At 43.1% G+C, this 26906-nt stretch overlaps 1 protein-coding gene across 1 annotated transcript in view; it reads left to right on the top strand.

Moving 5' to 3' along the window:
* The window catches only part of TFCP2 (transcription factor CP2), a 62307-nt gene extending 35617 nt beyond the window's left edge, over positions 1 to 26690 (top strand). Inside the window, exons 6-15 of the mRNA XM_060252628.1 lie at positions 2096 to 2248; positions 5775 to 5885; positions 8074 to 8162; positions 9272 to 9320; positions 9718 to 9811; positions 11181 to 11271; positions 20166 to 20269; positions 21820 to 21962; positions 24271 to 24322; positions 24526 to 26690. Of these exons, the coding sequence (XP_060108611.1) occupies positions 2096 to 2248; positions 5775 to 5885; positions 8074 to 8162; positions 9272 to 9320; positions 9718 to 9811; positions 11181 to 11271; positions 20166 to 20269; positions 21820 to 21962; positions 24271 to 24322; positions 24526 to 24563 (924 nt within the window). The 3' untranslated portion in view covers positions 24564 to 26690. The remainder of the gene's footprint in view (positions 1 to 2095; positions 2249 to 5774; positions 5886 to 8073; positions 8163 to 9271; positions 9321 to 9717; positions 9812 to 11180; positions 11272 to 20165; positions 20270 to 21819; positions 21963 to 24270; positions 24323 to 24525) is intronic.
* The last annotated feature ends 216 nt before the right edge of the window (positions 26691 to 26906 follow it).

Genomic DNA, 26906 nt, shown 5'->3' with positions numbered 1-26906 from the left:
TGCAGCTTTTGATCAGCTTAAAAGCACCAGTGCTCAGAGTTGTGAAGCAAGCCAAAAGGTGAGGACAGCTGATGTGACCTTTTCTCTGACCCTGACCACCACCACCTGCTGAGTGCCTTGATTGACACTCTCCATCTCTTGGTCTGATCATCACGCAGCCCTTCTTAGTTTGCCAGTCAAAGTGATAAAGGGGCAGTTCTTCTTTTCACACTTCAAGGTGTGCTTCGGGGCTCCCCATGGCCTTCCTTCCTTCTGGTTTTTACTGTGCCACTAATCGTGAAGTGTCATTTCAGAATCCTGGCTGCCATTTTCAAATGAGAGTTGTCATGATTGTGGCAGTTTCTTGTTAGAAGTGCCAGTCTTGGGCAGGGGTAGCCCATCAGTTGGTCCTTAAGCCAGCCTGGCCGTCACTGACGGGAGGCAGCTCAGTCTTCCTCTTAGCCATAGCTGGAAAGGCTCAAACAACTTGTATTCTCCGCTAGGGAAGCTTTATACAGTGAACTCTGAAAACTTTTCAGAACACAGTAATGCTGATCGCACTTGAGAAACCTAAGTGACAATCTAGAATGCCAGGACCACTGGTTGAAGCTGTCATTTGTTTCATTGCAGTGACAATGCATGGCCTATTGGGTTCTTTTCTCGGGGGGAGTGGATGGGAAAAACAGTTCTGCTTAGCTGTAGCCTGGGAGTTCTGTCCTGGGGGCAAGGCCACTGTTGCCAAACTAAACAAAGAACTGATCTTGTTAGAAGCCTTCAGAAGGGCAGATGTACCTTGTTGAAGACAGATAAATTGTCAGAATCAAGACTGTACATCCAAGGCTTATACCATGGGATTACTGATCCTTTCATCTGTTTTGAATGCTCAGGGCAACATTGGCCTGTTTCTCGCTATCACAGTTTATGGAGGTGGCTCTCCACTAGAGGCGCAGCACCAACACACTGAGTTGGTAGCTGCCCTCCCCTCTGGCAAAGTTGATGGGTGAGCTAGGAAAGCTAAATTGTCCACTTCTCTGCCTGCTCTGGATTAATTTTTGTGACTTGAAAACAAGCTCTGTGTGTGTTGTTGTTGCTTCCCGCTCAAGGCCCAGGTTTCTCCTTTGCGCTTTTTGCAAGCAGCTGCTCTGTAGGGTTGAAAACCTTAACTGTGCCTAAACAAAGGAAAAGCAAGATAACCTACTCTGTTAGCCTTGGACTCCTTTTCAGTCCTCTGGACTGTGGACTGTTGCAGCATTTCTCACTCTTTTCATCACGGCTCAGACATCAAGAGAGGTCCTTAAACTGATGTGTTCTTCCCCTCTTGTTCAAGCCCTCCCCTCCCCTGTGCAAATCAGTGCTAGGATTAACAGCTTGTACCATTGACTTTATTGCAGAGTTTGGAGATGGGATGACTAGCTCTGATTTAAAGCCACCTATGGTTAGTGTTCCGCCTGGTACAGACGTTAAAATTAACCCTAGTTTGCAATGAAAATAGCAGGGTGGATTTGAGAGGAGGGAGAGCATAAACTTGGCAGTCTGGGCTGGGGAATCGGTGACAGAGGATCACATGAATCTGAGCAATGTTCCTAGTCCCTCTAAGAGATCAGAAAAATGCATGTTTGCACTGGGCTTTAAAGCCAAACACCTGTTGCATGTGCTTTCCATCTCACAGTCCTCGCTGAAGGATAATTAGGAGCAAGCTTAAGGGATTTGCTGTCTTTGCCTCCACAGAATCTGATCCGTGATCCTTATTCTCCTCTGTCACTCATCGACAAGTTCTCTCTTGCATGCATGCCTACTGTCCTCTTCTTCTCCAGCGATAGCGCATCTACTGCCATTTCGTTTCTTACTCTGGCTTCTAGGATTTTCAATTTAAATAAAAGTATGCTCCTTGTCCCTTGATGTCAACAGCAGTTCTGTTCTTGAGTGCAGAGTCTTAATGCAGAAAGCAAGGTGGAAGAATTCTCTCTGTGGTTAGGATTTTCTCAGGTTGTGGTGGCAAACAGGGTCCCCAGACTAGTTTGTTTTGTCGTAACACACTTCATGGTAATGGTTAATCAGTCCATGCTCAGTCTTTACTGTACCAGCAATAAGGCTGCAGCTTGGTTATCTCTTGCAGGTACATTGCATCAGTACAGAGTTCACAATGAGGAAACATGGCGGAGAGAAGGGCGTGCCATTCCGAGTCCAGATTGACACCTTTAAGGAGAATGAGAATGGCGAATATACAGAACACCTGCATTCTGCCAGCTGTCAGATCAAAGTCTTCAAGGTATATGTGTGTTGTAGGAGACTAATGCCTGAAACAGTCTAGAAAAGCAGAAGCTATTCCCTAAGAGAAGATTTTAACCCGCTCTCAGTAGAAACCTTAATGTTAAAAATGTTATTGGACGGCTCTGCCCCTGTATTCAACAGCTCCCTTCTGTGCCTTTCATACATCCAAGGGCCTTGCTGTCTAACCCTGAGGCCTTAGCTGTTCATGATACATACCAGCAAGGTTAGCTGCACTTACCCTAACAGTGGGGAAATAGCACTTTGTTGCCATAAACATATTTTATTTACATTGCTTGCCAGTTTCTGTAATCCCGGTCCAATGGCATTGTTTATTGGAGGTCTTTGCTACCTAATTGAATTGTTTTTTTGTATTTTGTAATCTGCTTGAGTCTCAGTGAGAAATAAAATAAATGAAGTTGACAGTTGTTATGATAGGAATATATGCTTTTCAGAAGGTTCAGGAATGTGCAGGCTCTGGAGAGGATGTCCCTTTCTGTCCCCCTTTATTTGTATTTGGAGTCTGAATCCTGTGTTTATGCTGAATGCCTTCCAGATAGGCTTCCTTGGAACAGCTGCAATCTTAATTTGTTGCACTGAGTATGTGAAACTAGTTTTCTCTACCCAAAACTTTGGTGTTTGTGTTTAACATGCATTTTGGAAGTTGTCTGGTTTGAGGAGGTGTTTGCATGCTGTAGTCTAAACAGACTTCTGACTCTTAAGCTGTAGCCTGACCCAGTTGGCTGGGTGAACCAACCCGCAGGGAGAAAACTATTTACTCCCAAGGGTGGCTGAGCCAGATGTCTTTTGGCCAGAGCTGTCCTGTCACTGCAGTATCAACTTCTGTCTCCCCAAACAAAATACCATTCCCAGGTGACTTGTGGCTGCAGACTTCTGGGCTGCAGATAATGAAAGTACAGCATTAAGCTGAAAACTATGTGGGTGAGATACCAGAACATCTAAAAAAACCCAAACACAAGCCTTTATAGGAATATATCCGATTATAAATAAGGCAAAAAAGAGATACAGAAACAACAAAACAAACCAGTCATTGGACAATTGCTCCTTGATTAGCAGACTCAAGAATAAAGCAACCTTTTCAGTTATTTCAGATGGCAAATCATTCAGAAGACGGCGTACCTTTGCAGCATCTGAGCAACTTGTCATATTGAGCAGAATTGGGTCTAGAAACCTAAGGCGTATAGTATCATATTGGGAGCAGTAAAGAAGAATATGGGACAATGAATCAACTTGTTTTAAGTTGCATGTACAAAGTCTTAATGAGAGAGGGATTTTTTTATATCTACCATAGGTAACTACTGATGGGGTAGTATTACATCTGGCAAGAGTAAATGCTCTGCACAATTGTGGAACATGGAGAGTTGATAGATAATAAGGCAGATGAATTCCAGAATTCAAAGGGGGGAGCAAGATGTATTTGCAGCACTGATTAGTTTTTGCAATTCTATATCTAAAATTCTGCGTTTTAATCAGAATATCTCCTCCGAACAAACTTGATGCATTCTAAAATTTTGTGGACTGGGAGGACCATGGTTCAGTTAGGGATGCCTGTCTCATGGGTATTGTTTCCGAGGTCTAAGCTAGATGCAGCAGATAAGTTTCTTTAAATCCATCCCATAAAGTTTCTTTGATCATATATGATGGGTAGTGAGATCTGATTTGTAGCAAAAAAGGAGTGTATCGGTGAGGAGAGGTGACCTTGCCCCCAGTAGCTTTCCGCTTGTTGAATTCACTTTTGACAGCTGAGCATGGCTGAGAAGTATGTTAGGGGAACAAACTGGAGAGGCAAACAGAATGCTCCTTTGTAAAAAGAAGAGACACTCCTGTGTGCCTTCCCTTTAATGTCTGCTTGCGGTAGACCCTCTTCAACAACTGCAGCTCAATCCCAAATTCTTTGGAACAGGACAGATGACTTGAGAGATGCAGCCCATTATGTGTCATCCCCATCCACGACGCATACTTTCAGTTACTGCCACTTCTAGAGTTTGGGGACAGATTCCACAGTGCTTGCCCAGATAAAAATCTACAGGGCTCTAGCAAGGAAACGCAAAGTGCAAGAAGGGGGCAGGAGAACAGGTTTTTCATGTTGGTGTTAATTTGCAGAATGAACTTTTAAACCTCAGTAGGGAAAGTTGAATACCAGTCCCAGCTCACTCTCCCCCTCCTTAGAGCTTGTTCCCAGTCTAGTGCCTTATTGGGACCCTGGAGGGACTAGCGTTTTAATTTTTTTTTCCTGTTTAAAAAGGTTTTTAAACCCTTTAGTTGCCTTTCTGCCTTCTGGGCCTGAGAGCAGGAGCCACATATGTCAAACTTGTATGCCACCAGGGAAGGGTCCTCCTTGTATTTGAAACTGCCTATTATAACCTCAGATCATTGGTCCATGTCAACTTAACATTGCCTGCTCTGACTGGCTGTGATTCCCCAGGGTCTTAGATAAGACAGAGGTCTTTCCTTCCACTGACTGACAGATCTTTTAACTGGCAGGTGACCTTGGCACCAATTGCATTTTGAAAAAAACCCCACAGGGACAGGAAATGTATTTAAAGCTTCAAATGAAAGCCCTAATAAAACGAGAAGAATGTGCATTTGAATTGCAAACAGACCCCACCTTCAGGGTGTTCCAGGCAAGAGACCAACAGAGATGGCTTGCTATTGCCTTTCTCCTTGAAGCAATCTTTTTTTTTTCTGGGGGTGGCGTGGGGTTTCTCCCATCCAAATACTAACTGTGGCCATCCTTCTTAGCTTCCAAGTTCTGACAAGCTTGCCCTAAGTTGGGCTATCCAGGCTGCCAATAAAACAACCTCTGCCTAAAGAACCCCAAGCCCCAGCTCCTCAACGAATAGTGTAGTGAAGATACATGTAGCCCACCTCACCAGCCTGCAGTGTTGGAAGGTCATGACTAGTATCAAACACATTAGTCATGCAGGAAACTTCCTACTAAGGATATAGCTGTGGAATCCTTGGTTGTTCTGTTTGGGGAAAGAGAATCATGGCAGAAGTCCATGGCTATATCCTTCTGCTCCCTGAGCAAAGTTTGAAGCCTTCCTCCAGTGTAATAGACTCTTCTCTAGTTTAAGAGCCATGAAGGATGAAGGAAGATTCCTTAGGCTTAGAGGAAGGATACCTGCTCGTGTATGCATGCAGTTGTTCTCTTTGACAGTTCCTTTATGGCGTTGGTTAGAGGTCTGTTCTGACAGTGTTAAATCCAAGTAGACCAGAGAAGCCAACCAATTATTTTCTAGACTTAAGTCCTGGTGTTTCTTTTCTACTCTTAAAACCTCCAGTGTTCAGAAGTGTCTTTGTGGCACTTCAGTACCTTCAGAGGTTCCCCAGCACACTGCCTTCTTATTCTTGCCAGCTTTCCTCATATATCTGAGGGGCATAAATGTTGTGTACACAGACCCGGCCCCTGCAATCTCCTTATCAGTTTAGAAGAGGGTTTTACCTGGCATTTCCTTTTTAAAGACGGCAAGCACTAGTTTTTAACTAAAATGTCTGGCTTCCAGCCCAAAGGAGCCGATAGGAAGCAAAAGACGGACAGGGAGAAAATGGAGAAGCGAACGCCTCAAGAAAAAGAGAAGTATCAGCCATCGTACGAGACGACGATACTTACAGAGGTAAGGCATCCATTACTGAAGTGTCCTTTAACTTTGCAAATTGCCATTTACAATGGGGTAGATAATGACTAAGAGAGTCCAGCCTAGTTAACGGCCTTGGGTAGGAAATTCCGTAACCATGTTGTTGTAGCCTTTTGCAATAAGGTTGTGGTCAGGGTATAAAGGGTAAGATGGATCAGAGTTCTCCAGTTAAGGACTCATTTGCCCCTGAAAGCTCCTGTGACCCAGAAGGTAGAACAAGGGTCCTCAACCTTTTTCAGGCCGTGGGCAGCTTTGGGATTCTTACACAGTGTGGTGGGGTGTAGCTGCACAATGGCTGCCACAGAAGGCAGAGCCAGCTGCAAAATGGTTGCTGCAGCTTACCTTCAGGCCTGTGGTGAAAATCTGCGTGCTGTGATGTGACAGCCATTTTAAAAAACTCCGTACAGCCAATCAAAAACCCTTTGGGCCCTTGGCCTCACCTGCCTTCTCAAAGTACTGCCACTTGCTGTCTTGTGTGGATGATTTACAGGTCAAGGAAGGGGATTTAAAGTTAGTAGAAACTATTGAGCATTTCTTCTTTTTCTTTGTAACTTAGATCTGAGAAGAAAAGTCCTGGCTTCTCATCTGAATAAGAAGCCTGTTAGCTCTTCTAACTATCATTTAATGACTCTGTTAGCAGACCTGGATGTTAATGACATTAGATATGTACAAATATACAACTGCTGCAATTAAATGTCATTTGTTTTTAATGAATATCAGACGTCAGCAACTTTTTAAAATTATATTGCTGTCTTTTTCTGGTCAAACAGCTTATTGGCTTTTAAGACCTAGATGGGATATAAAAGCACTTGGTGGGCACCAGAAAAGAATCTGGCAGGTACCATGTTGGGGACCTCGAGGCAGAACATCAGATTTATGTCTAGTGCCACATACACATGCCTTTATGTTCTAGAATAACTTCTGTCTCTGGTTATGTACACTCAAGAATGTACACATCACTTTTAAGCAAGGTTTCTGGCAGCATTATATGTGTAGCACAGTCATACAGTATGATGAACTCCTAGGACCTGAGTCTCTGTATACAAATGGGGAGGTATTTGTGAGTTTCTGTATACTAATGGGGAGGGATTTGTGAGAAGATGCAACAGAATAGAAAAATTCAAAGATCATTATAGCACTTGAAATGGTTTGGTTTTTATGTTTTTATATCTTAATTTGGTTTTATATTCCATGTATTTACATGAACATGTAAGCTGCCCTGAGCCTGCTCTCGCGAGGAGGGTGGGATATAAATAAAATCAAGTAAATAAATACATTTTAGCGGGAGGTATTTGTGAGTTTCCTGCATTGTGCAGGGGGTTGGACTAGATGACCCTGGAGGTCCCTTCCAATTCTATGATTCTAATGTTGTACACACTGGTGCCACTGACCTAGTATCAATAGGAACCCCATACGGCTAAGGCTTTCTGTGCACCCAGTTTCATGTTTAAACCAGACCAGAGTTGCAAACTGATTAGAATCGTGACTCCCTAAATGTGTTCAAAGAGAACTGGAAAAACTCTTCCTTTTATTGGTCTTTAATGACCCTGACTATGACTGATGTGTGACTCAAAAGCTCTAGAGTTTGTTCTTAGAAACATAGATCTGATGAACTGTCTACCCAAAGAAACCACTCAGTGGACTCTTTCTTAATTTCTTCTCATCCTGCCAATTGGGGAGACTAATGAGCTTTGATGTTCAATTAGTTTTCAGCGCAGACCTTGTTTCCTGTGGATTCCAAAAAGCTGGAGCTGTGTGCACTCTGTGGCCTCCTCCTAGGGCAAATGAGAACTGTAGAATAAATAGCTGTTTGTTTTTGCTGAAGAATCCAAGGAAATGAGGGGTGCGTTTTGTTTATTGAAGCATGGGGTGGTAAAAGTGAAAAGACCAGACCAGACCACGGAGGCTGGAGTTATTTCACAAGCATTCAGGGACAAGGCAGAAGGATGGTGTTCCAGCATCTTACACAGCTCCCACTTGCAACATCCACTCCAGCCTTGTTCTTGTTCTGAGCTCTATTTCCCTACATTAGCTACATGCATCTTAAGCCCTTCCTGCTGGTGTGAAAGCTCTTTCCAGGTGTCAGCTCTGTGGTTGTGTAGCGTATGCATGAGCCTGTCCAGTGTTGTGCATTTTCATTACCTCACAATCAGATTCTCATTTGCAGTGTTCTCCATGGCCAGAGATCACCTATGTCAATAATGTATCATCCCCTGGCTTTAGCAGTTCGCACAGCAGCTTTTCTATCAGCGAAGGGTAAGTCTGGGCGATGCAGCTTTCTTGCAAACTCCTCTAAGTGGTCCCTTTACTGAGCTGCTATTTGCAACGTCTAGGACAGGGGTCCCCAGACTTTTTTTGAGCCTGTGGACACCTTTGGAATTCTAACATAGTGTGGTGGGTGCAGCCACAAAATGGCTGCTGCGGCTTATTTTTAATCAAACAGCAAAGATCTTTGTGCTGTGTAAATGTAGAGGGTTTTTTTAACAGGAACGCGCAGGAACACAGTTCCGACTGGCTTGGTGGCCTAATAAAGCAAATGATTCCTTCTGGACTTTTTCTGCAAAAAAGCCCTGTGTGAAACAATGGTGATGTCAGGGGGTGTGGCCTGCTAAGCAAATGGGTTCCTGCTGGACTTTTCCTACAAAAAAGCCCTGTGAAGCAATGGTGATGTCAAGGGGTGTGGCCTAATACGGAAATGAATTCTGGGCTTTTTCTACAAAAAAAAGCCCTGTGTAAATTTTCACAGCCAATCAGATGCCTTGCTGGAGAAAAGTCCCACCTGGCCTCACCCACTTTATAAAAACACTTGGAGGCTACCAGGAAAGGTATTGGTAGTTGTGATGGTGCCTGGTCTAGGAGCAAATTACCTACATTCTTTCCTAATACGTTTTAGGTTTCAAGGCAGAGAGCACCCTATCTCCTGAAAATGCCTCTAAAAGGGGTGGGTGGGGGGGAGCAAGTTAATATTAGGAAAAACAAACTCCAGATTTTTGGTCAGGTCTTCTTTTTGAGTATAGATTTTTCCTTTTCCCTCCCCACAGTGGTTTTAACTGTGGTTAAATATCTACAGCAGCATTGCTTTTGGTTAAGACACAACTGAAGATAGCCATAACCAGGGCTTGAAAGAGGTATGTAAATGTTTGTTGTAGTTAATCACAGTTAAGGTCATGGTAGTCCTTTGCTGTTAAAGATAGAGGGGAAAATTGATGGAAAGCTTGGGCCGAGGGGCATTGCTTGATCCCACGGGCAGCTAATGCTATATGTGCATTGTCACCTTTGACAACACCTGTGTGCCTAAATAGATTGGGTGGCAAGTGGAGACCAGCAAATCTCAACTGCCTTCTGTTTTCTTTTTGCAAACCTAGAAACGGGTCTCCAAATCACCAACCTGAACCTCCTGCTCCGATTACAGATGTAAGTCCCATGTCAAAAAAACTCTTTTTTTATTACCAGCACAGACTTCTATGGGGTTTGTCTGTCTTAGTACAGTTTTATTCTGCCCTTTCTTCTAAGAAGCTCAAGGGTGGAAACCGCACCCCCCCCCCCCAGACAAGCTTTTGACATAGATTTGAGTTAGAGAGTCCCAGTCATTTTTGTTGCAGAGTGGGGATTTTGACCTGGGTCTCCCAGATCCTGGTTAAACTCTCTAACCACTGCACTACCCAGGCTATTCGCGCTAGCACAACTCATGTTTAGAATGATCTTCTCCCTCCAATAGCCCCTTCTGCATATGAGTCTGCAGCTGATATGCAATGACTCTTGAAAGTGTTTCTTCCTCCCCCCACAAAGAAATTTTATTCTTCTATTATAGAATCTTCTGCCAACATCCACACCTCAAGAAGCTCAACAGTGGCTGCACCGAAACCGCTTCTCTACTTTTTCACGGCTTTTCACAAACTTCTCAGGTCAGTGATGAAAGCAGGGTTTTTTTCTCCTGCTTGACATTATTGTGAGAAGGCTTTGTTTTGATTCTTCCTTTGGTATCTGGCAAAGGGAGCTTTGACTCTTGAAAGCTTATGCCCATAAAATCTTATTGGTTGCTTAGGTGCTACTGGGCTCAAATCTTGGATTCTTTGGTTTCTCATGTCACTGCTCATAATCCATGCCTCCCTTCTGAAACTTTCTAGGAGCTTAGAATCATAGAATTGGAAGAGGCCATCTAGTCCAACTCTGCTCAATGCAGGATCAGTCTAGATCATCCCTGACAAGTCTTTGTCCAACCTCTGCTTAAAGACTGACAGTTCACCACCTCCCTAAGTAGCTGATTCTACTGTTACTGTAAAAAAAAAATTCCATAATATCAAGCTGTTACCTTCTCGTCCTTAATTTAGACCCATTCTTGTAAGTCCTCTCCTCTGCTGTCAACAGGAACAGCTCTCTGCTCTCCTCTAAGTGACAGCCCTTCAAATACTTAAAGAGATCAATCATGCGTAGATATCTTCTTTATCCCTAGGCATCTCCTGGGTCTTCTGTTGCTAATAACCATGTGCATTGGGAAGTGAACATCAAAATCCAAACCAAATCACCTCCCTTCCTTAATATAGGCATTGTAGTCAATCCAGTTCTTAGGGTTTTTAAATTGGGAATCTGGTGCCCTGGGCAGAGGTATATATTTTCCTCTCCACATTATTCTGGTGTTTAATGCCTGCCCCCCCCCCCCCCCCCACAAAGCTGCTGTGTTAGAGCTTAGCTTTTTCCTACCTGCCTGAAAATTGGTAGGGATGTCATCTAGGATGAGGGTTGCATTCCTTGAAGAATTCATCCCATTTAATTGGGAGATGGTTATGCAAAGAAATGTGCTTTCAATTGAAACCAGTACAAATGCAATAAAATTATTTAAAATTAAAGAAGAAAAGTTGAATACTGTTTCTTTGCACATCATTGGCTGCTGTTTCTGTGCCTTGTGGCTCTCATCTAGCTCATTTTTACTTCATCCTTCTTTCAAGGGATTCAAGAGAACCCTCCTGGTTCTTAACCAGCTCCATATTATCTATGCATTTTGTCTTTGATCTCATCCTTCCCCAGTAGTGTAGACATGTCTTTTGCTGTTTGATGCTACTGCGATTGACGTCACAACTTGGAAAAAAAGCGTTTTAAAGGCAACAATAAAGGAAGCATACAGATGTCTCGTTCCAGCTTTGGCTGAATGCAAAACTTTGTTGGTCTGCTGATTTTGATAGCTTCCAAGTAGAAAGCATGGTGTGAACAGTTGCTGACTTGTCATTCTGTGTTGCCTTTTCTCTTTCCTCTGCCTCTTTGGTTTTTCCATTCCAGGGGCTGATTTATTGAAGCTAACCAGAGAAGATGTCATACAGATCTGTGGTCCTGCGGACGGCATCAGGCTCTTCAATGCATTAAAAGGACGGTGCGTAGCATCCAAATGGGTTTCTGAACAGTTGTTAGAAGCTCATATTCTGAGCAATAATGAAAACAGGGCTTCTACTTTTAAAATGCTTTTTGGTAGGCAAAAACTTACTGATATGCACGTAAACGTCTTGGTGAGACTGAAGAGAATTTTGACAGGATGGAGGTGCCTGCAATACCTGGTAAAAGCCTAGTGGCTGAGTTGTTGAGCTCCTAAAAATGTTAGGTTGGTCAATAACTCTGTGCAGAACCAGAGCTTAAACTGGACATAAAAGATGCTTCTAGCAGTTAGGAGAAGGACTGATAAGCAAATGTTTGTTGCTTCTTAATTAAAGATAGTTTTAAATCAATTTCACTAATGTATTACAGTAATAGACTAGCAGAATAAAACACATTAGCAGTGTGGTTATGAGAATATACAGCAATTCCATTAAAAGATATTTAAAAACAAGTATCTGTCACTAACTGTCATCTGCCAGTTTGGTGTAGTGGTTAAGTGTGCGGACTCTTATCTGGGAGAACCGGGTTTGATTCCCTCCTCCTCCACTTACAGCTGCTGGAATGGCTTTGGGTTAGCCATAGCTCTGGCAGAGGTTGTCCTTGAGAGGGCAGCTGCTGTGAGAGCTCTCTCAGCTCCACCCACCTCACAGGGTGTCTGCTGTGGGGGAAGAAGATGTAAGAGATTGTAAGCTGCTCTGAGTCTCTGATTCAGAGAGAAAGGTGGGGTACAAATCTGCAATTCTTCTTCTTCTAAATAAACACTGCCTTGGTAGATACCTACAGCTGTACAGAATCTGGCAGTTCTAGCCAAGTTTTCAGATTCAGGGTCTGCAAAAAGGGTGCAGAGTTCCCCCTAAGCTGAGTTAGCGTGAGCTAGCTCACAGATTTTTAGCTTTCAGCTCACACATTTCTGTCTTAGCTCTGGAAGGATGATCCCAAAGAACAATAATTTATGCAATAGCTCACAACTTTAATGCCAGTAGTTCACAAAGTAGACTTTTTGCTCACAAGATTCTACAGCTTAGAGGGAACATTGGAAGGGAGGTATACCATTCCTCTGATCTTCCTGGAATTTTTTGGAAGATGAGTGTAATGAAGATCTACTTAAAATCACCATAGAAGGGGCAATGCAGCAGTATATGTCCAATTTTTTAAAAAAGACAGTTTGTCTTTTAAAGTTCCTCACTAATTCTTTGTGAAATATTGATCACTCTGTACTCATTCTGATTTTGCCCCACTTGTGTTGAAATGGGACTTAAAAGCTTTTCAGTTGCTTGAAATGTAGCTGGCCAGTCCTTCAAATGAATGAGCTGAAACTGACCGGCTTCTGCTGTGAACAACAATATCTGGGTTTCTGTTGAGGGGCAGCAAGAGGCCATGCCATGGAGTTAATGTTCCAATTCTGATTCCTGAGATAGTGCTGAAATAGGCTACTGTAGCAATGGCTGGAGGGGAGAGTTACGGGGGGCTTCATTTACTCCATGCAGCCCAACAGTTATTTTCAAATGGGCACTCTCCCTGCCCCCCCAAGGGCTACTTACTTCTGCCTAGTGTGTTAATTGCTGTAGTCTGTAGAGTTGAGAATAGGGAGAATAGGGAACAGGGATGAATGGAGGTATGAAGGGAATGAGAAAAAAGAAACATGAAACATGATGGGATCAGCAGATGATGGCTCAGAGGAGTCCATGGTTCAGAGGCAGAACACATGCTTGCAGGCAGAAAGCACCTATGTTCATTCCCTGGCATCTCCAGTTACAAGAATCATTGCTAGCAGGTGTTGTGGAAAGGCCCTATTCTGGTTGGGAGCTGGAGACCCACTGCCAGTAAAAGTAAAAACAGTACTGAGCTAGGTAAACCAAAAGTCTTGGCAGCATATAAAACAGCATCACATGGTTGCAAAGGGCAGTAGGGAGTTTGGAGGAGAAGAGGTGATGTGTGGAGATCACTTACAGGCAGTAGATATGTAGATGTTGCTTTCCCACTATGCCTGGGAAATAGGGTTGCCAATCCCCAGGTGGGGGCAGGGGATGCCCCAGTTTGGAGGCCCTCCTTCCCCACTTCAGGGTTATCAGAAATTGTGGGGAGGTGGGGAAATGTCTGCTGGCCATTTTACCCTATGGAGAAAGGTTAAGATGCTTGGGGTTCTTTAGCTTGGAGAAACGTCAACTGAGGGGTGACATGATAGAGGTTTACAAGATTATGCATGGGATAGAGAAGGTAGAGAAAGAAGTACTTTTCTCCTTTTCTTGCAATATGAGAACGCATGGACATTCAATGAAATTGCTGAGCAGCAATGTTCCCTCTAAGCTGAGTTAGCATGAGCTAGCGCACAGATTTTTAGCCTCCAGCTCACACATTTTTGTCTTAGCTCAGGAAGGATGGTCCCAGAGCACACTGATTCATGCAGTAGCTCACAACCTTAATGACAGTAGCTCACAAAGTAGAATTTTTGCTCACAAGACTGCAACTTAGAGGAAACACTGCTGAGCAGTCGGGTTAGAACTGATAAAAGGAAGTACTTCTTCACCCAAAGGGTGATTAACATGTGAAATTCACTGCCACAGGAGGAGGTGGCGACTACAAGCATAGACAGCTTCAAGAGGGGACTGGATAAACATATGGCACAGAGGTCCATCAGTGGCTATTAGCCACAGTATATTGTTGGAACACTCTCCCTGGGGCAGTGATACTCTGTATTCTTGGTGCTGATGGGGGGCACTGGGAGGGCTTCTAGTAGTCCTGGCCTCAATGGTGGACCTCCTGATGGCACTTGGGTTTTTTGGCCACTGTGTGACACAGAGTGTTGGACTGGATGGTCCAACATGGCTTCTTTTATGTTCTTATGAGACCGATTCCCATAAGGTATAATGGAGAATTGATCTGTGGGTATCTGTGGCTCTGGGAAGGCTGTTTTTTGAGGTAGAGGCACCAAATTTTTATCATATCATCCAGTGCCTTTCCTCAAAACACTTCCCAAGTTTCAAAAAGTTTGGACCTGGGGGTCTAATTCTATGAGCCCCCAAATGAAGGTGCCCCCATCCTTCATAATTTCCAAATGGAGGGAAGGCATTTAAAAGGTGCATGGTCCCTTTAAATGTGATTGCCAGAACTCCATTTGGAGTTCAGTCGTGCTTGTCACACCCTTGCTCCTGGCTCCACCCCCAAAGTCTTCTGGATCCACCCCAAAGTCCCCAGATATTTCTTGAGTCAGACCTGGCAACGCTACTGGGAAAAATGGAACTCGCTAACTTAAGCAAGGTTCACTATGAGCCCCTTGAGTAAGTTAGAAGTTCTTTCCTGAACTGTAGTCCTATATGCCTTTTGATTTACCAAGCTTCAGAATTGGGGCTTACATGCAAATTGAGCCTAGATTTATATTCCTATCTGGAAGAAGACTACGGTGCTTTCTGTAAAAGGAAAGCTCAATTAGACTACATAATCAGTAATCCCATCTCTTTTGAACACCTGTCAAAGGAAAGTAGAGCAAGAGCTGCCTTATACATTTTAACAGGCACATGTTGTACTCTTGTACATTTGTTAAAATGGAACATTGGCACACATGGATGTCCCTCCCTTGCACATGTATCATAAATGAGCTGCGGTTGGCCATGGTTCTTCATAGCAGATTTCAGTGGCATAGATAAAGTTAACAATAGCCATTTGCTGTGAATACCCACCAAAGCTTTAATGGGCTTTAAAACAAACTCCTGGGGAAAACCAACAGGAACTTTAGAGCACCCAGCTTGGTTTTCACTCCTCCCTAGGGGATGGTACGTTTACTGGTCCAGGCAATCTTAGATGGACACGAGCCAAAACTTGATAGTATGAGAACGTGTCAGGAAATGGCAGCCATTTAAGGAGCCTTAAGAGACTCTGGGGGTTATAGACATGCTGCCAGCACTTGGAGAAGAAAGCAAAGTTACAGGCATTCATGTGTAAATTCTAGAAGTTGAGAGGAAAACATGGCCAGCTATAAGCCATGTCTAAAGGGGCCATATTGGGAGTGAAAGTTCTGAACATGTTCTTCTGCACTGTACATTTTATTGTGATATTCGTGCCATTTACTTAGATCCTCTTCTTCAAAATCATGAGGGACAACCTGGTGGTGGTGAGACTCTCTTTCTGTTGTCCAGTCATAACCCTGAGATTATTGAGACTGTGGCTAAATATCTGTGCTGTGCTTTTAAGAGGAGAGGAATGTTTCAAATGTTGGAGTCAGGCTTCGGCTTTAGTGGAAGCTCACAGGAGCACAGCTCCTGAACTTTTCTGAGAGTTCCACCTCCTCCTTCCCACCTTCTCCATTGAATAGTAGGTGCAGCTGCATAACAATCCCTGGATGAGCTCCACCACCTTTTTTTCTACAAAACGACCCCTGGTTGGGGTAATATGTTTTCTTTCTTGCTGATTGTGCACATCTATGCTTTGTGCCAATAAAGGTGGTTGTTGTTGCTGAGAGTGAAGTGGCTCTGGATTTCAGAGGACATAACTCAGTAGAATAGAAACCTTAAGAAGCAAAGACTCCCCCTACAGAATTTCTATAGTAGAAAGCGTCAGTCTAGGAATGGAATGTATTACTGAGAGCTGAAACTCTAAGGGTGATCTTGAAGTAGAGAGAAGATATGAAAGGAAACCAGGGGAGATGCGATGTCATAATGGGTGACTTCCGTGATCCTCATATTGCCTGCATATTCAGAGATGTAATTTCTCACTACAGTGAATAATTGCAACTTGGTTGAATTAGTCATGGAGCCAACTAAATGGGAGGCATCCATGGACCTAAGTGATGCTTGGAATTTGGTGTGAGATGAATTGTCTCACCAGTTGGCAACAGTGCTCTTAAGTTCAACTTTTATGTGAATGGAAAGTTGCCCAGAACACCAGATGTGGTCACATTTCTGAAGAGGAAATTTCTCAAAAATGAGGAAACTACTTGAAAGTAGAACAGCAAAAAGGGTTAATTCTTTTCAGGATGCTTGGAATTATGTAAATCCGCAGTGTATGTTTAATACATTTTTATCTTACCTCTCAAAGAGTTCAGGGTGGAATACAGTTTCCTTCTCCATTTCGTCCTCAGAATAGCAACACTTGGGAGCCAAGTTAGCCACAACTACAGGTCCAGGGTCATCTGGGGTGTTTCCTTGGCTGAGTCACCCAGGCCTTAATCTGACATTTTTGTACTATGCTGTAATTCCAGTGAAAGCTCAGATATTGGGACCTTGGATGAGAAAGGAGTGGAAAGGACTGACCAAAGAAGATGGGGAAATTATGAAAAATTGAAAGAATCTTTTGATTTGATTTTCACTGCAGAAAATGTATGGAAGTTACTAATTCTTTTAGGGAAAGTGTTGGGAGAACTGAGTCAGATAGAGATGACAAGAAAGGTTATACCACTAATGGATGCATTAATAAGTCTGTGCATCCAAAGGTTCTTTAAGAAACTCATATGTCACTTTATATTTTTATTGAATTCTTTAAAAATATACAAGTTAATATCAATATTAATATTCATATACAATTAATTAAACTTATGGAATCAGGTTGTAAACAAGCATAAATACGTACGTGCATACAATAAAATATCGAGTAAGGATTTTAAGTTATAAAGGTGTATCTAGATATGTAGACCATTTTCTATCCAAGGAGAAAGGTCTAAATGAAAACAAAATTAAGATTAAGACGATAATTCCTGTATCAAGACAGTTAATCTAATTGAACCCACATTATCATTAAACTATTAATTATTCATTGCTATGTGTTCTTAATTGCCTAAATATTCTTTATGCAAACTATTACAGGTTATTCCAAAATTTACTATCTGGTAATTATAATTAGGTGTGATCCACGACTAGCACAGTAAAAGAAAAGGAAGGTAGAAAAAGAGAGAAATTAAAAAAAACTCATATGTAATGTTTAACTTTTTAAAAACAGTGACTTGTAGTTAAAATTGGACTCCCTTCCAGAGGATTGCAAGTATGCCTCAAGATGCCTTTCTAACCCTAAGTGATTAGAAAGAGCACTCCAGACTCAGGGCTTTTTGAGCAGGAATGCACAGGAAGGCAGTTCCAGCTGGCTTGGCATCAGGGGGTATGGCTTAATATGCAAATGAGTTCCTACTGGGCTTTTTCTACAAAAAAGCCCTGTATAGAACATTGGCGATATCAGGGGCGTGGCCCTGCAAATGAGTTCCTTATGGGCTTTTTCTAAAAAAAAAAGTCCTGTCGAGGCTCAATCACCACCTTCCCAATTGAGGGATCAAGAGGGCTGGGAAAGGCCTCTCTGCCTGAGAGCCTGGGAAGCTGATGCCACTCGGAATAGCATTGGATTCTGTGGGATCATGAGCAGAGAATTAGGCAACTTCATGTGCCTCCCTTTGCTTAGCCTTTGTTTTCCCATTGATAAAATACTCATGACCTACCTGCAGAAAACCTTTGGGAAAGTAAGCACAAAGCTTTCTAGGCACTTCAAAAATGATGAGTTAGAATAAGTGCTGATTCACTCACTCAGCAAAAGCATGTGGTGGTACAGCCCTTCCAGAGCTGCATCACTGCAGAATTTGGAGGCTGCATGTGTATTAAAAAATGCCTTCTATAAATACTCTTCCTTATGGACATCTGGACAGCATAAATATTGCATGATAAAATAAAACGCTACCAGTTCAGGCAAAATTGGAGAGACTGCTGTGTGGACCATCTTGCTAGCAGTATTTAGAGCAAGGAATACACAATTGTAATCATCTTCAGTGGCATTTTTATGTCCTACAAGAGAGGAACTGCACTGTATTAACAGAAAAAAGCCATTTTTGCTCTGATTCTGACTTGTCTTCTTTTTAACATTCTTCAATTTCTTTTTTTCTGCATTCTCTGCATACCTCTATTAATCCTTTTCTCATGCACTGCTCACAAATCAGCATTGCTGCTTTATTTCATTAAAGGGTTCTCTGCAATCCATTGCTACTCTTTTCTCTTCCTGCTCTCATAGGACTCTATGTACCCCCTACTTCTCAGTTTTTGCCTTGGGTTTTCTCTTTCCCATAAGTCTGTGAATTCTGTTAGCCTCTCTTTCTCATAGTTTTCTTTGTCTTTGTCTTTCTTCCTACACCTCCTTCATTCAGTCCTCTGGTTTCTCTTCCTTCCTCACAGCTTACGGCACACCAACAGCGGCATGCAAGGGTTTCACTTTCCCAGAGACCACAACACTGAAGGAGTCTCTGCAGATGGATTATAAAGTGGCTGGTTGGCTAGAACAGCTGCTGCCAACTCCACTGCATATATTTCTGAGCCCAGGGGGAGAAGGAGCATTGCAGATGTGACGATGCAGGCATAGAGATATGAAAGCCTGGAGGAAAAACAGAAAAATGAGTGTGTGTGTAGTTTTCTGACATTTTCAGTTTTTCCTAATGGTACCATCAAGGAACTATGGGAAACACTGAAAGGAACTCCTGTTAATTCCCCTTCCCTTTAGAATGAATGAAATGCTTTTAAGACAAACTTTTACTTAAAATGTGTAGTAAGAATAATTCTGTAAAAGAGAATCTACAGCATTAGATAGTTCCTAAGTATACTGCAGATGTATTACTTACAACATATTTTCAAGAATGTTTAAATGTGAATAATTTTGGCCACAGTTCTTACACTATATTATATTTAATGATATGTAGTTAAAGAGTTTGGTGTTTTCAGTGTTATACATCAATTGATATTCAAATTGAGATTTTCTGTGCAAATAATACACCTTATTTTGTTTACTACTGAATTTGCTTTCAGTTATTTTTCCCCTCCCTCTCAGATGACAGAAATTAAGATACATGTGCTATGGTAGCATATGATACTGAAGTTTGCATCTCGAGTCCTGGGTAGATGTCTAATTTTTCTCATAGAAAACTTAAGACCTTTATGCTTTAAATTGCATTAAAATGTTATGGGGTAACTTAAGTTTTAAATGATGCATTTTACATTAAATCAGCAAAATAAGTTTAGGTTCAATAGAAAAGGAAGTATTGTGTATCTTTCAGTTTTCCCCAGAATTGCCACATACACACATTCCACACACAAAGTGGCTTCAAAACCTCCAAAAAATTATATCTCTGTGCAAGTATTCTCCCATCTTCTTCTCTGGTTCTGATGGGTTTTAGATGGACTGTAGGCTGCCTCCTTACATTCCACTGGTGGTGCAGGAGCTGCTGTTCTGTCGCTGCTTCGTGTACTGCTGGGCTAATGAGAGAAACCTGGCATGACTTAAGCAGGGAGCATGAGATGTTTACACAAAAAGATGGGAAAAGACTGCAAACCATAAGTGTCTGCAGTCTCTCTCAAAGGGCAACAAGACCAGATCTGCAGTAAACTAAAACTGAGCTTGCACTGAAGCTGCTGTCATCTTGCCAGTTGTAAATCTCTTCTATCAGGCTTATTGTGAGCCAAAAACCTTTTCACTATGGATGTCAGGTGGCCAAATGCTGCAATAATTTTGTGTCTTTGCTTAATCTGGTGCTCTCCATAGGCAGAGACTTTTTGATGCGATGGAAAAGCCTTAAAAATGCAATGATCCACCAGTGTTTTGAATGGATTCTATCCTGGAAAGTGTTTGCTATATGCCTTTTTCTTAATATGTGAATTGGCTTTTGGCTTTCAGTTTTCTACTGAAGTGCCACTTCTTTCTTTCTGATGTCCTGCTGTTGGTTAACTCCAGGGATGGAATTCTAGCAGGAGCTGCTTTGCATATTAGGCCACACACCCCTGATGTAGCCAATCCTCCAAGAACTTACAAAAAAGAGCCTTGTAAGAGGATTGGCTACATCAGGGGTGTGTGGCCTAATATGCAAAGGAGCTCCTGCTAGAATTCCACCCCTGCTTAACTCCCTTTCAGCTCCTGAGTGCTGACATCTTCCTTCCTCCGCAGGATGGTACGGCCAAGACTGACTATCTACGTCTGCCAAGAGTCACAGCAGTTGCGGGACCAGCAGAAACATGAGGATGGGGATGCAGCCAACAGTACTTTCTTCGGTAAGGGCTATGGGAATAGTAGCATTGTTCTCTCCTTCGGTTGGTGGAGCCACAACTTGGTTGATCTCTTTGCAAGGCTCTGGAGTGTAATTGGTGTTTAATCCACAGGCTTCATGGGGCTTCTTTTACAGTACTCCCCACTTATCAGATAGATGACCTTTTAAAATGGTTGTTTTAAAACTGGCCCTTTTGTGGTATTTTTGTGTGTGTGTGCACACCTGGAAGTCATGGTGACCTGTGATTACTGACCCCTACTGGGGGCCCAGAGCATATTCAGGGAGGTGACTGAGTAAAGCCTACTCCTGTCCTCTCGACTGCTGGTATTCCAAGAAGGTCTCCAATCTGAGTACTTGCCAGATTCAATCAAGCCTGTAGCCAGGATTTTAAAAGTTGGGGGGCATGTTAAAAAGTCAGGGAGTACTTAACAGCTCTCCTCCCCTGCCTGCTGTCATGATTCAGGGTGCCTGACCTTCCCTCCTGCCCCCCTCCACCACAGCTTGGGGCACTGTAGAGGTGAAAGCTGAGAACTAGGGGCCACGTCCTCCCTCTCCAGTGATTTAAATTGCACAGGAGCAGTGGCTGCTCCTAGGTACCCTCCCATGCAATTTGAATCATGAGAGGAGGGAGGGGTGAAGGTCTGGGGCACCTGACAGGAAGTCAGTGGGCAGGGCCCCTACTGGCCCCCTTGTAGCTACAGGCCTGGAGTCAATCCTGCTTAGTTTCTGAGAGCTGATGAGATCAGGCTTGCCTGGGCTATCCAGAACAGGGTTAAACTGACTTCTTATACAGATGGTAAGCCTGTTCTTAGAAGTGGTGCTTTCTTACTGAAGGGAAAATACCCGTTGAAATGGTGCAGAAAAACATACACGGATCTAAACCTAAAACTCCCCCCTCGCCAATATATTGTATTGTTAGAAATGCACTGTAAATCAATTGGATCTGAGTCCAGTAGAACCTTGGAGACATCTTACAAGGGAGCTTTGACTCTCAGAAGCTTATACCATGAAAATCTTGTTGTCTCTAAGGTGCTACTGGGCTTGAGTCTGATTGTTCCACTGCAGACCAATACAGCTAATCCTCTGAAACTGGAAATCAAGTAATTGGTTCATGGCATGATTTTTAATTGAGAGAGAGAGCGCTATGAGAAAGTAGTGTTCTCTCGTCATCTTTCAGACTTCTTAAGAAAAACTTTATAATGTGTATTTTGGAGACTGCATTCTGTTCTGGGAGCAAAAAGACTCCTTCAAGCAAACATTTAATGGTCAGGAAGAATGTGTTCTTGTTCTAATTGTATCAAGAATACTTCCGTTGAATCGACTAATGTTTTTAAGCCTGAGGGAAAAATGTGGATTAGAATGACTGAATAGAGGAGTAAAGCCCTGTTCTTAATATCTGTGTTGAGGAGCAACTTAATATTGAGCTTCCTATGTCCCCCCCCCAAGGGTTTTATTTAGCAGTTCAATTTTATGAGGTGTGTGCGCCCTCCCCTCCTTTATGGTCAACTTGGAACTTCTTGTCAGTTGCTGTTCTCTATTTCTGCATTGTTGCAGTCTATCATGCCATCTACTTAGAGGAGTTGACTGCTGTGGAGCTGACAGAGAAAATCGCCCAACTCTTCAGCATTTCCTCGCAACAGATAAGCCAGATCTACAAACAAGGTCCCACAGGGATACATGTCCTCATCAGCGATGAGGTGAGAGTGCTCCGGCAATCTGCAGGGACTTGGGGAGTTTGGAATGGCATTGCCAACTAGTTCTATTCCTCTGTTCTCTTAGCATCAAAAGAGAACTGGGAACCAGCACAAAGGAGTACCTGTCAGAGATCACAGATCTATTAACTAACATTTCCAAATGGGAATTTGACCAAACTGATTTTAATATGACGTTGAAAATAATAGCACAATATGCCCATTTGTATAGACTTGAGTGACTGCTAATGGTGGCAGGGTGTTTTTTTATGCTGAGGGTATAGCAGGCAGAGTGCTAAATTCTTGCTTTCAAAAGTGCTTCTCCTCTTTGCCTTGGAAAACAGGAGAGGGGAATGACATCTAGATTACTTTAACAAGCTCTGACTGGGGCTGCCCCTGAAAACGGCTCAGAACCTTCCATTGGTCCAGAATGCAGTGAAGAAAACAAGAGTGGCTGCACCAGTAGACAGAAAGAATGTAGAAGAACAGGTGCAAGGTGAAAAAAGATTTATTATGTTCTTGTGGATCCCTACCTTGAGCAGTAAGAAGCAGTAAGATGGAAACTGGATAACATTGGAAATGATCCCCTGATGAAGTGAATAGCAAAACACTTAGGGATCCACAAGCACTTAGTACCTATTTTTTCACCTTTCTGTTCTTCTACATTCTTTCTGCCAGAAGGCAGTGGCCAGGCTACTGTTGGGTTGGTTATGAAGATAATATCACTCCTGTGCTCAGTTTTCTCTCTACGCTGTGGAGTTTTGTGAGCAAAAATTCTACTTTGTGAGCTACTGGCATTAAAGTTGTGAGCTGCTGCATAAATTAGTTTGCTCTGGGACCATCCTTCCTGAGCTAAGATAAAAATATGTGAGCAGGAGGCTAAAAAATTGTGAGGTAGCTCACACTAGCTCAGCTTAGAGGGAACACTGCTTGTGCTGAAGATTTGCACTGGCTATCTTATCTGTTTCTAGGTACAAGTCAAAGCGCTACTTTTTATCTTTAAGGCCTTAAATGGACTTGGGGCCAGAACACCTGAAGGATCATCTTCTTCAATACAATCTAACCTGCTTCTCAAGCCCTGCTTTCTGTTGCCCACCTTCAAATGTGAGGCAGGTAGTGACAAGATAGGGCACTTTCTGTTGCGACACCTTGCCTTCTGGTACCTGCTTTATTTTCTTTCAGGTGCCAGGTTAAAACACACCTTTTTACCCAGACTTTTACTTAGGGGTTGTATCTTATCAGCTTTTTAATGGTTTGCTTCTGGTTTTATAGCTAGTTTTTATGCCACTTCTGCCCAGAGGCTGTGGTGATTGTGGCGCTTTTGACGGTAAGCCACCTCGAGCAGGACTCTGAAGAGGTGCATAGAAATATTGTAAATAAACAAATATACTTCAAGTGAAAACACTGTTCTCTACAGTTTCAGCATAGGCTGAGCAAACAGCTTCTCCATCCTGTGTCAAGCAGTGTGACAGCTGTATATTTTAAAATAGTTGAAAAATATCCATTGCAAGTGGGACTGAAGAGACTTGTTGGAACACTGGACTGTTCTCCGTGTATCTTTAACCCACACAACCTTGGACAGTCCCGCAAGTCTCTTCAGTCTTACTTGTGTTGTGTCTTTTATAACTGACCTGCTCTGAAATGGAGTCTTTATGTGTGAATGAGAACCAGCTGAACAGCAGCCACAGGAGTTCCCTGTGGGAGACCGAGAATCTGTGGTGCTCAAGTGATTGAGGAAGCTCCAAGCAGTCTCTTACCAGAAGTTAGAATGAAGCATCATTGTGGCCAGTGTTCTGTCTAAGCTAAGTTAGCATGAGCTAGCTCACAGATTTTTAGCCTCCAGCTCACACATTTTTGTCTTCGCTCAGGAAAATTGACCCCAGAGCACACATTTATGCAGTAGCCCACAACTTTAATGCCAGTAGCTAACAAAGTAGAATTGTTGTTCACAAGGCTCTGCAGCTTGAAGGGAACATTGGTTGTAACTCCTACCCAGAGGCCCCCAAGGAGTCTAAAGGGCAAGTGTCTCCTATCTTGTCATTTCTGTCTTCTTTCCTTCCCCTGCCTCTCTTTTTCAATCACTTGCCGTTGAGGCAAATAATTTCGAGGGTAGCAATTGGAGAAGGGCAGCAGTTTGACATGCAGAGAAAAGCTAAGGCTTCTGTCAAGGCCAGCCTGTAAGAAAGTGAAAGGGAACCTTAGGGCTGGGCACATGGCTTGAACATGTTTCACATTTAAGCTGTTGCAGTTCTCCTTTTGGTTGAGTAATTCCTGGATCCCTAAAGCTGCTGTTTGTTTCCATTCATTGCTTTAGATGATACAGAACTTTCAAGATGAGTCATGTTTTGTCTTGGACACAATGAAAGGTAACAATCTGTTTGATGCTTAGCGATGTCTGGTTTCTTATTCTGCTTTTAATTTCTCTGGACTTTTACTTCCCACTCTAAAACACACCAGTATTTGTTGAGATTAATGCGCTTCCTCTGTCACTGTGGGTCTTGAATGCGGGGCGAGGGAATTCAGCCACTGCATTCTGTCAGAGCCTGATGTTGCTGTGTTTCCTTTGCAGCTGAAACCAATGACAGTTACCACATCATCTTAAAATAAACAGGAGACTTGAGCATAACCACCTCTCCTCGCGTGTACTCAGCTTCATCGTCTGTCTCGGCACCTGGATACCGACAAGATATCCGCAAAAGCAACTGAGATTCATCTTGTTACCACAGCATGTTGCCTCTTGTTAGGTGAACACCCTGTATCGTTGCTGGCATGCAGGTAGACGTCTGTTGTAAGCACGCCACTGCTTGTTCAGTGTTCGACAACATGGCTACAAGTGCCAGGCTGATCAGAGAATGGAAACTTTGCAATTATGTATCATTGGTTGGGGAAGAGCTGCCTATCAAGTATGGCTGCAGCACTTTGGGGGGTGGGAATGTTTGTGATGACAGTGCTCAGGGCACCCCTGGAGGCGAGCATCCATTCAGGGAAGCCTGTTCGTCTCAGCTTTGCAAGCTTTCTGGATATGGACTTGGCTGGTAAAGCCAAGGGGATTTCCAGGTTTTGGACCAATTTTTAGATAATGACTTGGTTCTTGTTCGGACTACTTCAAACCTCACTGATTTTTAGGTAAGGAGATGCGTGTGTGTGAGTGATCTATGGTTTTGTTTCTTCCCTGCCAGTATAAATTAGAAGGAACTCCTGAGTTTATTAATTGTAGCATGGGAAAGAGCTGCCCGTGGCTTTATTCTACACTCCAAGAGATTCCTGACTGCAAAAAAGAAAATGGCTCACTGGATATCATCAGCTGGCTTTCTGTTTCTTTATAAACACCTTATCCCCTTCCTTAGATGAGGCAAAGAAGGGGAAAAGAGGATGCTAAGAGGACCTATGTGGCTGAGGTATTTGGGGTATATGGAACTGACACAGACCAGTACTGGATGAATCGTTCAGAAGGCCGTTGTAGCATTATTCAGGAAAGGGCTGGTAGTGGCAACAGCAGAGGCCATGGAAGCTCCATGGAGACCAAGTGCCTGCCTCTCTGTTTCCAGAGTAGCAACCAATCTCTTGGGTAAAGGCATCCACCTTCTGAAACAGATTCCAAAATGCATCTTCCTAGCCTTGTAGGGAAAGACGGAGGGAAGGGACTGCTACAGTTTCAAAGATGATGCCCTGAAACCAAGGGTGGGCAACTTGTTGGAGGGATGAATCTTGCTTCTCCTTAGCCTTCCAGCACCCTTATCAAACTGACATTCAGAAAGCTCCTGGTTTCTTGCATCACCTTGCTGCATGATGCAGTGATATCATGGAATTCGGAGGCCAGAGAGCTGTAAGTTAATGTCTCCTGTGCTCCATCCAAGCAAGGGATGTGGGGGAAAGCTAATTACGTATATTTCTTCCCAGGTATAGTTTTTGTCAGTTTTACATGTTTTTTAACCAAGAGACGAGGGTTTTTAAAATTAATTGGGTTTCTACTAATATAGTATGGTGTCCTAATGAGGTGGCAGGAACTTGGGTTTGATCAAATTAAAAACAATAATGCAGAGGTGGGGAGTAAACTCTGATAATTGCTCCTCGTTGGCACTCACGTGGTTAAAATGCCAGTTCCCACCATAGGCAAATCAATGAAGATCAGCTTCTTTTTCAGTCTGTCCCCATTCAGTTGCCATTGGGGATTGGAATCCATAATCATGGCACCACTCGCTCAGTCTTACTTCTGCAAACCTGACCAGCCAAAGGTTGTACTGTGGTTTGCTTTAAGGGAATAAACAAGACCCTGATATGTGTGGCCTAGCAGTGTGCCTGATCAGACAATGATGGGACAAAGTGATGTCACAATAAGCCCCTGCATCGAATGAAGCCAAATCAACTTGTTTTCAGTTCCTTGTAACGACCAGCTGACTCACACACAGAGGAAATCCTCCCCCACGAACTCCCAAACTTGCTCTGCAACCAAAGGGGGTGCGGAGCAAGTGACAAAGCTTGTGCTGCTTTGGGTTTTGTGGTACCTTATTGGGAAGAGGGTGATGTTATCCAGTCTGCCAGCAGTACTGAGTCTGCCATGCTAAAGTGGCAATTGAATTCTTTCCTTCACCCTCCCAAATTCTGCCCTTGAAAGCCCCTCATCCATAAGGGCAACTCGCGAGTTGGCTGTTTCTTCCTGGCACTGTAATAGTTGGTGTCATACTTCTTGTTCTGGTTTTTTGTTAAACTAGAGAATGAAACTATGAACTCAAACACGGCTGTCTGTCTTTTCTTCTGACATGCCTTCGTTCAAATAAAACCTGGAGTCGCTGCCCCTCGGAAGGCCAAACAGGAGTGAGGCTGTGGAAGATGTGAATTCAGTCTTACGTATTTGGGTAGTCTTTATGGCAGAAGAATTTAGCACGACAAGAAATAGGCAAGAATATGAACTGTACTGCCAAGTGATCTTCTGTGTGTGCTTTGCAAATC

The sequence above is a fragment of the Heteronotia binoei genome, chromosome 13, assembly GCF_032191835.1.
Source record: "Heteronotia binoei isolate CCM8104 ecotype False Entrance Well chromosome 13, APGP_CSIRO_Hbin_v1, whole genome shotgun sequence".
In the NCBI taxonomy this organism is placed as follows: Eukaryota; Metazoa; Chordata; class Lepidosauria; order Squamata; family Gekkonidae; genus Heteronotia; species Heteronotia binoei.
This window is presented reverse-complemented; position numbering and strand designations above follow the sequence as displayed.